Genomic DNA, 15,053 nt, shown 5'->3' on the forward strand with positions numbered 1-15,053 from the left:
CACCTTCTGAAAAAAACAAAAACAAAACAAAACAAAACAAAACCCCATAAAAAAAGACACAAAAAAACAAACCACCCCAGCTTTTCCTGAATCTTGAGGCAGTTCTGCAGACACCCCAGGCCAGGGTGCAGCCAGTCTCCCTGGGGAGCTCTTATTTGCCCAGGTCTGGTGCATCCTGGATGCAGAGTCCTTCATTTGAAGCATGTTGAGCCTTTTCAATCAATCACACTCCTCCAAGTCTCCACTCCGGTCCCCTAACACTGACGGCTTCCGTCATCTTCTGCCACCTGATGTAGTTTGTGTTGGGGAAAAAAAAATCTTTAAAAACAAAAATCTATTTTATAACTCCAAGGACATTAATAATTAACATCCATACCACAAAACTTGTAATATCAGTTTGCTGAAATAAAGTCACCAGTAAGTATGTAATTCTTCTTTAAAGGGTGTCTTCTATTATTATTATTTTAGAGTGCAATTTAGTCATCAAAGGTTTACTCAGCCTCATGTTTATAAATTATACAGGGCAGGGATTTAACTCTTCTGGACCTACCTGTTCTGAAAAGAGGGAGGGTCATAACCCTGTTGTCACACCAGGCACCTGCCTTGAAAGGAGATGATCTGTGAATTTGAAATTCCTTACACTTTTAGAAATCCAGGGCAAAATATAGAGATTTCAGTTTTTGATGCAATCAGAGGAATAACCAGATAGTTGCCTGCCACAAAAAGACACTGGCTTTACTCCTCCTGAAGGCTGTTTGGAAACTACATCTTTCTAATTGAATTTCAGAACCTTGTCTTGATTATGTGACATAATAATAGTGTCTTTCCAATTCATCTGTGTAATATTGTGTTTTTTTTTTTTTTTTTTGTGGTGGTTACTTTTGTTGGAGGGGAAGGGTTATTACTGCTTTAGATAAAGCAGATCAAGGCAGAAAAAACAAAAAAAAAAAAAAAACAAAAAAAAAAAACCCGTTCATGCACTGGCTAGTTAAGTTAGAAACTCCAAGTCCTGATTTCCATGTTTACATGCCCAGGGTAATGGCTGCTAGTCAAGGGCTCATCCAAGTTCACTGGGGTTTAGGAACCTAGGCCTCCATGGAAAGGTGTGTAAGTTTTCCATGCAATCCTCGAGTTCTGGGATCCCAAGAAATTTTTGCCATCACAAATGAAAGGAGTGTGTGTGTGTGTGGGGGGGGGGGGGTAGCAGGTGTCTTCCTTTCTTGCTTCCTCCACTTGAAAAGGGCAATGTTTTTAGAGTAACTAGCCTGCTCCTATGGGGTGAGATCGAACCCTCCAGGCCAGGGGAGGGTCGGCCTTTCCCTGCCAAAGTATTCCCCACCCCACCCCCAGCTGCAGGCCTTGGCCAAAGGATGCAAGTCGTCTTCACACGCATCCAACTCTCGGGACCTAGAGGGATTCCTGTCGTTGGCAGAGAGAGGGCCGAGCGCATTCACTGGGGATGAGATGCATTCCAAGAACGCTTCCGTGGCCGGCAAGAAGTGGAAAAGTCAGGGACGATACATATTCTGGGGAAACCTAACAGGTAGCAGAATCGGGGAACTCCAACAAACAGCTGACAACGACTTCAAGCAGGAGGCAGCCCCGGGCCCGCGGTGAGGAGCCCCGCGCAGGGCGGGTGAGGCCCGGCTCCGCGAGCCTCCGGGGCAAACCCAGCACCTCGCGAGCCTCCGTTGGGGAGGCCACACCGAGCACCACGCTCACGTTTGGGAGATGGAGGAGGAGGAGGAGGAGGAGGAGGAGGAGGAGGAAAAGAAAGGCGCTGCTTGCAGAGACGAGGGCGAAAACATTTCCCGACTGGAAAATTACTGATCACGAACTTAGGGGAGCGTGGGGGTGGGGAGGCCCGAGTGAGCTAAGGCTCCCGTTTCCTCTTCTCCTCCCGGCGGGCGGGAACGGCCGCCCGAGCCCGTCGGGCCCCTTTCGGGAAGCGGGGTCCCGCCGCGCGGCTCCACGTCCTGGCACGTGGCCGCTCTCCCGCGAAGCGCCCCTGGGCGGGGGCGGGGGGGGGGCTCGGCCCTCGGAGCCCGGGTCACGGAGCGCGCGCCCCGCAGACCTTTATCTCGCCGCTTCCCCCCTTATGACTCAGTGTCCCCATCCGTAGAGCGGAAAGCGGGTGCGAGGCTCGTAGAGCGCTTGAGCTGCCCGGGCTGGAAGGCTCCGGCCTGGAGCCCGCAACCCCGCGCCCCGCCCCGGGCGGCCTCCCTCCGGCTCCCACTGCCGCCGCAGCGCCGCGCGGCCACGGCGAACCCCGCGGGGCCAGGCCCGGACCCGGCAGGGCCGCTGCGCGCGCAGGGGAGGGACGGACGGCGGCATGAGTCACGCGGATAATCGCGCTTCTTCCAGCGCGCAGACTGCGCGGCGAGCGCGGCCCGGGCGGGGGTGGGGGCGGGGCGCGGGGGCCGCACCGACCCCTCCGCCCCCAGCGGGCCCCTCGGCCCCGGGCTTCGGCCCCGCGGAGCGGACCGGGGCGACGCACGGCGCCCCGGTGGCCCGCGCCCCGCGCCCCGCGCCCCGGCAGCCGCCGCCGCCGCCGCCGCCGCCGCCGCCGCCGGCGTCAGCGCGGCTCCTGCCCGCCAGCTGCCGGGCTGGCGTCACGGCTCGGCCCGGCCCCGCCCGCGCCCCTCCCTCTCCCCCGCCCCCACGTGCGCCGAGTTTGTTTATTTAGCTGCCATGGCAACGCGCGGGGGGGCCGCGGGAGGGAGGGGAGAAGAAAGGAGGGGCGGGGCCTGGCGGCGGGCCGCGGCGCACCGCGGGGAGGAGGCGGGGTAGGGCGGGAGCCGAGAAGTTAAGTAAGGAGCGCGCGGCGGCCGCCGGCAGTTCCCCGGCCCGAGAGAGCGAGCGCGGCTGCGGGCGCGCGGGGAGCAGAGGCGGCGGCGGGCGGCGGCGGCCCCGGGAGCCGCCAGGCGCCCCTCCCCGCCCCTCCGGCCCCCACCCACCCACCCGCCCGCGGCCAGCGCCCATGGCCGCGCGCGCCCCGCTCGGCCCCCCGGACTCCGCGCGCCGCGCCGCCGCCCCGTCCGCAGCCCCGCGCCGCCGCGGCCAGTCTCACCTGGCGGCGCCGCCCGCCCGCCAGCCCGGCCGCGGCCCCCGCGCCCACGGCGACCGCCGCGGCCCCCGCGACCGCGACAGCGACCGCGACCGCGACCGCGACAGCCGTGGGGGACGCCGCTGAGTCGGACGGAGGGAGCGCGGCGGCGGCGGCGCAGCTCGGCCACCGGACCTACTTACGCGCCTCGGCTCATCGTCTGCTTCTACGAGTCTACAACTTGGCTGAGGACTTTTGTGCACAGAGGAACGTTGCAAAGAGCAAGCGAGCGAGCGAGCGGGCGGAGGCATCTCCCGCTTATATTCAATCCCAAGAAGGATCTCGGGCAGTTTGGGGTGTTTGGTTTTGGCTTCGTCTCTTTTTTCTTCCCCTCTTCGTTGACTTTGGGGTTTGGGCGCCCCGCTGCTTCGGACCCCAGGACCTTCTGGGCCCCCACCTTAATGAGGTAGGTGCGCGCGGGGCGCAGGGAGGGGCGGCGGCCGCGGACCCGGGGCCCGCCTGGGCGGCGTCGGAGCGCGGCCCCTGACCCCCGCTCCGCCCCACCCGGCCCGCAGGCAGCCACCTGGCGAGTCTGACATGGCTGTCAGCGACGCTCTGCTCCCGTCCTTCTCCACGTTCGCGTCCGGCCCGGCGGGAAGGGAGAAGACCCTGCGTCCAGCAGGTGCCCCGAATAACGTGAGTGTTGCCCCGAAAGCGCAGGAGCGTCCGGGGGGCTGCGGCTGCGGCGGGGCCGGGCGGCGCCCCGGGGTCACGGGGAGGCGCCCGGCGAGGGGAAGGAGCGGCTTCCTCGGCCCCGCGTACGCGCGTGTGGTCCGGCCGCCGCGGAGCCGCGGGGGCGCGCCCCGGGCCGGCACACGTCTCCGAGCGCGCGGGCGGCGGGGCCGGCGCGGGGGCCACCGGCCGGGAGGCGGATGCGTCCGGGGCGCCGCCCGGGCCCGAGCGAGCCTGGCGCGTGGGCGTGGGCGCGGGCTGGTGGCGCGGGCGCAGACGGGGCCCCTCGGCGACCCCGGGGTCCGGCCGGGAAGGACCGGGCTGCCGAGCCCGAGGCGCCGGCTCCCGCGCGGTCGGGCGGACACACGCCCACACGCTCCAGGCGGACGCACCGCCTCCCCCCGCAGCCCCCCCCCCCCCGGCGCCCCCCGCCGGCCCGGCCCGGCCCGGCACCCACCGCCCCTCTCCCGTCCCGTTCCCGCAGCGCTGGCGGGAGGAGCTCTCGCACATGAAGCGGCTTCCCCCGGTGCTCCCCGGCCGCCCCTACGACCTGGCGGCCGCGACCGTGGCCCCCGACCTGGAAGGTGGCGGAGTCGGCGCGGCCTGTGGCGGCAGCAACCCCGCTCTGCTACCCCGGAGGGAGACGGAGGAGTTCAACGACCTCCTGGACCTGGACTTCATCCTCTCCAACTCGCTGTCCCATCCGGAGTCCGTGGCCGCCACCGTGTCGTCGTCGGCGTCGGCGTCGGCCTCGTCGTCGTCCTCGCCGTCCAGCAGCGGCGCGGCCAGCGCACCCTCCACCTGCAGCTTCAGCTACGCGATCCGGGCCGGGGGCGACCCGGGCGTGGCGCCGGGCAGCGCGGGCGGCGGCGGCGGCCTCCTGTACAGCCGGGAGCCCGTGCCCCCTCCCGCGGCTCCCTTCAACCTGGCGGACATCAACGACGTGAGCCCGTCGGGCGGCTTCGTGGCTGAGCTCCTCCGGCCCGAGTTGGACCCCGTGTACATCCCGCCGCAGCAGCCGCAGCCGCAGCCGCAGCCGCAGCCGCAGCCGCCAGGTGGCGGGCTGATGGGCAAGTTCGTGCTGAAGGCGTCGCTGAGCGCCCCTGGCAGCGAGTACGGCGGCCCGTCGGTCATCAGTGTTAGCAAGGGCAGCCCGGATGGCAGCCACCCGGTGGTGGTGGCGCCCTACAGCGGCGGCCCGCCGCGCATGTGCCCCAAGATCAAGCAGGAGGCGGTCTCGTCGTGCACGGTCGGCCGGGCCCTGGAGGCCCACCTGGGCACCGGACCCCCGCTCAGCAACGGCCACCGGCCGCCAGCGCACGACTTCCCCCTGGGGCGGCAGCTCCCCAGCAGGACTACCCCGACCCTGGGTGCCGAGGAACTGCTGAGCAGCAGGGACTGTCACCCCGCCCTACCGCTGCCCCCGGGCTTTCACCCCCACCCCGGGCCCAACTACCCGCCCTTTTTGCCAGACCAGATGCAGCCACAGGTCCCGCCGCTCCATTACCAAGGTCAGTCCCGGGGATGCGTATAGCTCGGGGGCTGGGGAGCCCTGCGCCAGCCGGCCCCTCCGGGGGCTCAGGGGATGATGCTCACCCCACCTTCTCCACCCCTAGAGCTCATGCCGCCTGGTTCCTGCATGCCGGAGGAGCCGAAACCAAAGAGGGGGAGAAGGTCATGGCCCCGGAAAAGGACAGCCACTCACACTTGTGATTATGCGGGCTGCGGCAAAACCTACACGAAGAGTTCTCATCTCAAGGCACACCTGCGAACCCACACAGGTAGGAGAACAGAAGCTGCCCAAGGGGCACGGGGGGGGGGGGGGCAGTGGGTCGGTGTGCAGCCCCACTGGCCAACTGGGCACTTCTCAGGGGCTCCCTTGCGATGTGGGGTGCAGCCTATCCTCCATCTCCTGGATCACAGAACAGAACAGCAAACCAAACTGGCGTCTCTTTTTTTGCCCAAGAGCCCTTTGCTTGATGGATGGCATCAGTGCTTGAACGTGCGCAGTTCTGTTAGGCTTTTGAAAGGCAGGGAGATTCCAGGCTGCATTTGGGCCTCTCATACCTGGTTTGAGCGAGCCACTGCCCTTGTTACTGCGCGGGCCCCTGGCTGGCTCAGTCAGTGGAGGGTGCAACTCTTGATCTCGAGGTTGTGGGTTCCGGCTCCCAGTTGGGCATAGAGATTATACTTAGAAATAAAATCTTAAAAAGAGAAACTCCATGCTGTGGTACAAAAAGTACGTTAGGTCTTGTTATCAATTTTTAATTTTTCAAAACAGGCTTCACTGGTTGTTCCCAGATTCGCACTCCTTTTATTTTTCTAAGCTTTCATAAGTAGGTTCTATTTAAATTTCAAGAATTGAATGGATATGATTGCTAAGATTGTGGTTTAGGATGGTCAGTGCAGAGAATTTCCATGTCACCTAAGTGTAGGTACATAAGGTCATGTAGGTGTAGGATTCATTAAAATACCAGAAATGCTTACGCAGAAAAGTCGGTGCTGGTGGCTTCTACCCAGTTGTGGTGGATATAGGAGACTATCTCTTGGTTTGGGTGGAAGAGACAAGTTAGCTCCCAAATTCATTCCCACCCCTGTGACGCTTGGCCTCCAAAGAGTGAAAATGTTAGCAATTTAGAAGTGTAGGTCTGTTCCCCTAAAAAAAAAAAAAAAGCAAAAAGAATGCTTTAAGCTTAGTATTCCTATTTATGATCTGAAATTTAATAGGGCCTTGAGGGGGTCCAGAAACATTGCTGGCTTCTTTCAGGGTGGGGTGCTTGGGGAGTTGGTTTGATATGTGGCCTCCATTTTTAGCCAATTGTGCATTACGCGACAATGGCTTCAACAGTGGGGGGCGGTTCTCTTCCTCTCCCAGGTGAGAAACCCTACCACTGTGATTGGGACGGCTGTGGGTGGAAATTCGCCCGCTCGGACGAACTGACTAGGCACTACCGCAAACACACCGGGCACCGCCCCTTCCAGTGCCAGAAGTGCGACAGGGCCTTCTCCAGGTCGGACCACCTCGCCTTACACATGAAGAGGCACTTTTAAATCCCCAAACAGTGGATGTGACCCACACTGCCAGAAGAGAATTCAGTATTTTTTTTGTTTTTGTTTTTGTTTTTACCTTTCACACTGTCTTCCCTCCCACCCCGGGGAGGGGAGGAACCCAGCTAGAAAGCACTACAATCATGGTCAAGTTCCCAACAAGCCAACTTGTGAGCGGATAATCAGGAGACACAGGAAACCAGAAGACAAATCAAAGAAACAGATGGGGTCTGTGACTGGATCTTCTATCATTCCAATTCTAAATCCAACTTGAAATATTCCTGGACTTACAAAACACCAAAGGGGGGTGACTGGAAGGTGTGGATATCAGGGTATAAATTAGATCCATGAGATGGGGGGAGGGAAGACCAGAATTCCCTTGAATTGTGTTTCGATGCAATATAAGCATAAAGATCACCTTGTATTTTCTTTGCCTTCTAAAAGCCATTATTATGATATTAGACGAAGAGGAAGAAATTCAGGTACAGAAAATGTGTTTTAATAACCTAAACGATGGTGCTTGGTGAGTCTTGGTTCTAAAGGTACCAAATGAGGAAGCCAAAGTTCTCAAACTGCTGCATACTTTGACAAGGAAAATCTATTTTTGTCTTCCGATCTACATTTATGACCTAAGTCAGGTAAATACGCCTGGTTTACTTCTTTAACATTTTTTATGCAGACAGTCTGTTAATGCACTGTGGTTTCAGATGTGCAATAATTTGTACAATGGTTTATTCCCAAGTATGCCTTAAGCAGAACAAATGTTTTTTTCTATATAGTTCCTTGCCTTAATAAATATGTAATATAAATTTAAGCAAACTTCTATTTTGTATATTTGTAAACTACAAAGTAAAAAATGAACATTTTGTGGAGTTTGTATTTTGCATACTCAAGGTGAGAATTAAGTTTTAAATAAACCTATAATATTTTATCTGAACATTGTTTTTGTTCTGTTCTTCCCCCTGGAAAAGCACGTCACAGAAAGTTCAGTAAGTACTGTCGAACTTAACGTAAGGCTGGAAGCTGAATATTGGAGATCATAGAGGTAAACCTAACCTGGTTTAGGTTGCTCTTCCCCAAATGCACGTAAAAGTACGCGAAAGCAATTTCCTTACCTGAATGTGAATCTCCAGGTAGAAACGCCTCAGTTTAATAGGAAAGTAGTCATCAAATACACACGTTCCAGTTTCATATTTTAAGAGATCCCTATGGTTTCTCTTTAAAACTTAACGAAAATATAAAAATCGTTCTCAGGGGGCCAGCCTTGCACTCAGAACAATTTGAGGAACAAAAGAACCTTCCCACAGCAGAGAACCCTAAGAATGTAGTTCCACAGTGCCCTCCTGAGGATTAAAGGATTCATTTATGCTTTGTGTTTGTGTGTGTGTGTGTGTGTGTGTGTGTTTTGCAGAGACTAGTTCTAGTCCTAAAGAGGTCAGAACCAGATTTTCTGGCAGAGTATTTTAAAACTTCACCCGTCCTCCGTAGATCCTGCAGATTGAAACGCGTTAATTAGAAATGACTCAGTCACAAAACCTACGCATAAAGTGAATTTAAGTACATCTTTGGTGTTTTTGTAAGGCTGTAGCGTATTTCCGAAGTTACTCAATTTTAAAATTGTACTGATCCTTTTTTGAGGTGAGCACACAAGAGTGAATTTTGTTTGCTTCAGTTACAAAATGGAAAAAGCACTTGTGACACTTGTTGACCCTTCATGCGTTCATAATGGTGATGCGGGTGACCAGCATGGTCAAGCAAACAAGCTGACTGGCCTCTTCCTTAGGCTGCTTATTTTATTAACTATCTATTATATGTCGTGTCCAGAAGTGTAGGGGCATCCTATAAACAAGAGAATAAATTCAGAAGCGCCTCGTGGTGGATCAACTTTTTTTTCCCCCTTGGCTTTTAAGAGTCCAGCATGACTGGAAAACATGGCATGTGTCTTAGCTTAAAAGAAAACAGGTGCATCGATAGGATGGAATTTTATGTGGCCAAGAACATATTCAAAGCATATTTAATGACATGGAAAAATGCTCGTGGTATGTTAAGTGGAAAAAGCAGGATCTAGGAGTATAAACAGTATGATTCCAATTGTATAAGTTGGTGTGTGCATTGAAGGAGAGAGGGAAGCAACAGAAACTTTAAGAGGAAGGACTGGAAGGAAATGCCAAAATATTAACCCTGGTTTTCTCCATTTAGATTTTCTACCGTTTCCAAATAAGTATTTAACGTGGGAGAACCGTTTAAGAAGGCAGGTGCAAATATTTAGGCTTTATTTATTTTAAAAGCAATTAAAGCTATTTAAACAAGAAGCCTGCATTGGAACGCGTTTTTCTTCGTGTTACATTGTGGTTGTTGCTGTTGTGATCCACCTTTCTCTCGTACGGAGACGTCGGGCACAGGGTTGTGTACGAAAAGTGTTTACTGAATGGCTGATACCATCTTCATGTTGGCCAAGTGCCTATTACCTCAAATAGGAGAAACATCTCCAAATAGCAGAACATAATAAGGTTCTTCTGATGTCATAGGGAAACATCACTCACATGAATCTTTTCTAGCCCGAAAAGGCAAGCTTCAATAGCGACAATGAAAAAGGAAGATTTTCCAAAAATGGCACAGGACAGAACGATGCAATGTGCACAAATAGCCAAAACTATTTACTCTCATACCTATCAGTTCTGAGCGCTAAGGTGTCCTGTCATTACCACATTACAGAGCCGTTTATACTGTATAATAAAGAGCACCTAACAATTGAGATGCCTGCTTATTACATTTTCCTTATGACATTTAATTTTATATGTCCTAGATTTTAACTTGTGCACACACAACACAAAAGAGGAACAATAGTGTTGCCTACACATCAACAGACTTTTTCGGTCTCTCTCTTCCTGTCCAACAAAATTCCCTTTCCAGCAAAATAGGCTTTCTCCCTGAAAACCTGCTGAACCTCCCTACAATTAATAACGTTTTGGTTTGTTAAAACAGGAATCTTCACCATCTCAAGCAGGATGGTCGAGGGAATCTTTTTTTTTTCCCCATTCAAAAATTGTTCCGACTTAGAAACATGTGATGTTATTTCATATTTGGAGATCAACAATGTTTACATATAATTTCTTTACATATAAGACAGCCCCTGGGGATCCCTGGGTGGCTCAGCGGTTTAGCGCCTGCCTTCAGCCCAGGACATGATCCTGGAGTCCTAGGATCAAATCGCACATCGGGCTTATTTATTTTATGAATAAATAAATAAATAAAATAAATAAAATCTTTTAAAAAAAAGAAAAGAAAGGAGAAAGAAAGCCCGGGTGATGCAGTCCTTTTGCCACGGAAGCGAGTCCACAGGGAAACTTAAAACAAGCAGTGATGGTACCTGTTGTATTTTGATATACGGGAGTAACTAAATTTAGCAGGCCTCGGTCAGCCACCTGTTCTATCGTATGTTCTGGCTTCTGAAGCCCCATTCAATGCGCCACCACACATACCTACGTCAACTTGTCCATATTCTGTTTCTCCCCCCCTCCTCTTCTCCCTCCCTTAAACACCCATAGACACCGTCCAGTCCTCCACAAACCTTTTTAGCTTACATATTCCATTCTTTAATCATTTTATTATGTATTTTATGTATTCAGACTTTCTTAGCACCTTCTAGAGACGAGTGAATAGTGACATGTTTTTGCAGTGCTAAACTGAATCTATATCTGCCTCCTAAAGTTTGTTTATGAATCTATCACTCACCGTTCACGTGCAGAGTCATCCACTCATATTTCCTATAAAACCACCAAGAGCTCTCTACATAATGGTTGCTGTGGAATATATCACGGAATGAGCTACCTGTGAAAATGCAAAGGAACTACTGCGACAACCAGGATGCCGTATGAAAATAAAGCCTCAAAATAAATAAATAAACAAATAAAGCCTCTTTTTTTTTTTTTTTTCATATTAAGTGAAACTAAAACGAAAGTTGGAAGCAGACACTCTTTGGAAGCCTTTACCTTAGAACAAAAAAGTAAATCTTGAAAAAATTTCTTAACATCTTCTGAAAAACTAATAAATTCTTAACTCCTGATGAAGGCACCTAGAGCTTCAATGCCCCTATTGCAGTCAAAATACAGAACTACCCAACAGGGATCCCTGGGTGGCGCAGCGGTTTGGCGCCTGCCTTTGGCCCAGGGCGCGATCCTGGAGACCCGGGATCGAATCCCACGTCGGGCTCCCGGTGCATGGAGCCTGCTTCTCCCTCTGCCTGCTTGTGTCTCTGCCTCTCTCTCTCTCTCACTGTGTGCCTATCATAAATAAATAAAAATTTAAAAAAAAAAAAAAAAAAAAAAAAAAAAAAGAACTACCCAACAGCTGCCGTGCTCGCATAAATCTTTCAGGCTGATATCTAGAAGGCCTACCAGAGCTGGTTAGCTCAGTTGGGCAGAGGAGGGCGCATAGGGTAGGAGCATCAAACTGCTTCTCTGGAATCACGTACAGCGGGAGGCCACCTTTCTAATTGTTTTCCACAATACCGTTCATGTAATACTTTTTCAAATCGCCTCAGTCTTCTCCGGCACCCTAGACAAGTCAGCATGTTGCCACCTGCCCTCCCAAATGTCCTTCGCCACTTGTTCTTAAAGGAAAAGGAGGAAATAAATACAAACACAACTTCATAGCAAAAAGTAATTTCACATTTCCAGGATCCCTTTGACATCTGATTATAGGTAGCAGAGCATTTTTCACTGGTACCACACAATAATTATAATGATACCCTAAAGCGTGAGGGTCATTTGTCATCCTTTTATGTCTCTTTTCATCTCCGTAGTGCATGATATCATCTAAAGAGAGCAAGAGACAAGAGAAATAGCTCTATCTACATAGGTAGGTAGGTAGATAGGTAGGTAGGCAGATAGGTAGGTAGGTAGATAGATAGATCGATAGCTGGATGGAGCCTCAGGTGGAGGTTTGGCAATGATCTAAAATCAATTAGGACAAATAATCAAGCCTGTCCAGCCCAGGGGGTTTGAGTGGGGTAATAAAACCTACATCACCTATGATACTTGAATCTGTACTCCCTGGCATTGATCAACACGTTACTGAATGGGGCCAGCCTGCTGCGACACTCGGATGCTATATCTACAATACTCACTTTTTTTTTTTTTTTAAGATTTTATTTACTTATGAAAGAAACAGAGAGGCAGAGACATAGGCAGAGGGAGAAGCAGTCTTCCCGTGGGGAGCCTGATGTAGAACTCGATCCCAGGACCCCAGGATCACAACCTGAGCCTAAGGCAGACACTCAACCCACTCAAAAGCTAAACTGGGTAAATGACTTTACAGAGGTATGGAAGGAACTCTAGATCTACTCGCTGAAAGCTAGAGAGGTAAGTGAACCGGTGCAAGCCACGAAACAGAGTCTCTTAGACATGACAGATGGAAGGGATTTTTTTCAATCAGCAGGCACCTTGTCTGACCAGGTCACTTTCTGCTGGTGTGTTCGTAACCCCTTCCTTCTGCACACCCCTATGAGACCTATGAAGCCTTTACATTCTCCTTTACCTCAATAGGTCCTCACAAAACGAAGGTAGGGGTGGGATTTTATGAAACAGGAAGCTGAGATTCCCTGTATGAATTAGTGTTTGGTTTTTGTTTCTCCTTCTTGCTGACATACTCAAAGCATTTCTCTCCTAATACTTCAGTCTTCAGTCTGCTGGACAGGTACAGTGACATGCAAAATGGATACACCCCAGTTCAGAAGGATTTTTCTAACATCCAATATTATCCTCTACAGAGTCAAAAGGCCCCAGACTTTCTATCTCCCAACCAATGTGCTATTCTGAGGTAGACTGACAGGGAAGCCTGATTTCCCACACACCTTTCTTGAGCTGGTCACTCTAACTATGAGCACAATCTACTTGTGGATGGAGGTGGAAGAAAGAGTTCCTGTTTTTATCTCCAGCTCTGGCCTAGCACATGGGTCTCCCGGTCAAACAGATCCAGCCACCGCCTCCCCTACTCCTTAACTTCCCATGATCCCCAGTTCCTGGTGGGTAAAGATGGAAATGGTTAACCCTCCAACTGTGGCCCCTACCTCGTCTCCAGTATCCTCTCCTTAAATATCCAATTACTTCTTAATTGTGCCAGCCATGCTAAACTACCCTTGACCCCCAATGCACCATGCCTGTTTCAGCCTCTGAGCCTTTGCTTACAGATATGGGTCTCTGCTGCTTCTGGAAAAATCCATAGTCTCCAGACAAGCTCCTATATATCCTTCAAAGCCCAGCTTTTATTTAAAGTCTCTTTCATTTGAGTTGATTTAGATCTGTCATTAAATTCTTATCCTCATATATTACAAGGTTTTATGGGTCTGGCTCCTCCAACAGACAATGAGTTCCTGAAGGGCACTGGAAGCTTTTCTCATTTGCCCTTGAAAACCCAAAGTTACTGGATTTAATTGAAAAAAAAAAAAATCAGTTATTGGATACTTAGCCCCAAGTCCTGGCATCTCTTTTCAGAGGACTCTTTCTTGCCAGGTGGATTTCTTTCTTATTTTCTTTCTTTTCCTCTTTCTTTCTTTCCTGAGATTTTATTTATTCATGAGAGACACAGAAAGAGAGGTTCCTGTGGGGAGTCTGATGTGGAACTTGATCCCAGGACCCCGAGATCACTATCTGAGCCGAAGGCAGATGCTCAACCACTGAACCACCCAGGTGCCCCTTGCCAGGTGATTTTCTGCATTGATTCTGGAAATAATTTTGCTCATTTGAGGGGTTCGTTGTGGTTTAGGGGAGGCAGATGGGTGTCAGGTGATCCATAGGAAGCGGGACCACTAAGCATGGGCCTCAGGAAGCCAAAATTTGGAAAAAGGCCCCCAAAAGGCAGTATTTTATCCTCATCCTAGGAGGTCCATTGTGTCTTTCCTTCTTCCTTTCTTTCTTTTTCTCTTCCTTCCTCCTTCCTTCCTTCCTTCCTTCCTTCCTTCCTTCCTTCCTTCCTTCCTTCTTTCTTTTTTAAGATTTTATTCATTTATTTGACAGAGAGAGAGAGAAGGAGCAAGGGGAGTGGCAGAGGCAGAGGGAGAAGCAGATTCCCTGCTGATCAGGGAGCCTGATTCAGAACTTGATCCCAGGACCCCAGGATCAAGACCTGAGCTGAAGGCAGACATTTAACGACTGAGCCACCCAGGTGCCCCCACTGTGCCTCCTTTCTAGGGCAAAATTATAAGTGTCTTGTATACCTATGTCAATGAAGTTTTGTTTGATTAAATCACACTTTAAAAGCTTAACAAAGGCGCTTTAGGCGGTAGGATCTTGGGTGGGCCAGTCTACCCCAATAAGGAAGGGTCATCCATCAATGGCTGTGCAACCACCACCCACCTGGTCTGAGGCTTTTCAAGCTTGAAACTCTCCTTGCTGCTTGCAAGACAGTAGTTTTCCGACTTCTGAACATATCTACATAAACTGAGTCGAGGACACAGTGCATGAAGTTGACAAATGCCTCCTCGCTGGCTCACAGAGGAATGGGGAACAGATTGCAAACCGTAGAACTATAAAATTACATAGACTTTGTAACAAATAAAGGCATAAATAAAATTACAGACTTTCTGAGCAGAAAAGTGTCTTCAAGACCATTTGACTCCAGGAGAAAATGGAGGCCCACCTAAAAAACTAGGCTTGCCCAAGGTCACATCAAGTCCAGATCAGAACACCAACCACTGAGTACCTCAGTCTCAGTTAACAGCCCAGCGGCAGACGTCTGTATCCTGAGAACCCAAGGGAAGCTTAGGTGGGAAATAAAGAATTTAAAACACACCACGCAAAAAGGATGGTTTTAAAAGGAAAGTTCTGGTGCTCACTTCAGCAGCCCAGAGACTAAAATTGGAACAACACAGGGAAGATTAGCATTGCTCCCTACGGATGGCATGCAAATTCATGAAGTGTCCCATATAACTAAAAAATAAATAAATAAATAAATTTAAAAAAAAGGAAAAAAAGAGAGGGAATAAAAAACATTCTAAATTCAGTGTAACACTGTGAGCTGATGTCCAAAAAAGTATTCCATTGTTCTCTATAGTTCTTCTGTTAGTGTTGTGCTAACCAGCCAGCTAAGACAGGTACTATGATACTTAGCACTGTACCCTTCTATGGAGAACACAGGAACCATTCCATAAAAGTGTTACTATATAATTCTGGCTTTGTTCTGCTTCTTTCTCTTCCCATGCAATTCCATTCAAACACATACAATCTGC

The 15,053-nt window shown here is 51.1% G+C and overlaps 1 protein-coding gene and 1 non-coding gene across 2 annotated transcripts; both read left to right on the forward strand.

Moving 5' to 3' along the window:
• Positions 1 to 3,108: 3,108 nt before the first annotated feature.
• Positions 3,109 to 7,763, forward strand: KLF4 (Kruppel like factor 4). The gene is made up of 5 exons (XM_041764338.1): positions 3,109 to 3,512; positions 3,622 to 3,742; positions 4,263 to 5,289; positions 5,395 to 5,559; positions 6,654 to 7,763. Exons 1-5 carry the CDS (start codon positions 3,508 to 3,510, stop codon positions 6,827 to 6,829), a joined length of 1,494 nt encoding a protein of 497 aa, XP_041620272.1. The 5' UTR covers positions 3,109 to 3,507; the 3' UTR covers positions 6,830 to 7,763.
• A 6,889-nt stretch (positions 7,764 to 14,652) lies between these two features.
• Positions 14,653 to 14,756, forward strand: LOC121496351. The gene has a single exon (XR_005989179.1). It is a non-coding gene; the product is annotated as a U6 spliceosomal RNA (small nuclear RNA).
• Positions 14,757 to 15,053: the final 297 nt, after the last annotated feature.

Source organism: Vulpes lagopus, chromosome 7 (genome assembly GCF_018345385.1).
Source record: "Vulpes lagopus strain Blue_001 chromosome 7, ASM1834538v1, whole genome shotgun sequence".
In the NCBI taxonomy this organism is placed as follows: domain Eukaryota; kingdom Metazoa; phylum Chordata; class Mammalia; order Carnivora; family Canidae; genus Vulpes; species Vulpes lagopus.

Coding starts and splice junctions, on each gene's coding strand:
- KLF4 (XM_041764338.1), top strand. Junction 5,290..5,394: donor CCCGCCGCTCCATTACCAAG/GTCAGTCCCGGG, acceptor CTCCACCCCTAG/AGCTCATGCCGCCTGGTTCC. Junction 5,560..6,653: donor ACACCTGCGAACCCACACAG/GTAGGAGAACAG, acceptor TTCCTCTCCCAG/GTGAGAAACCCTACCACTGT.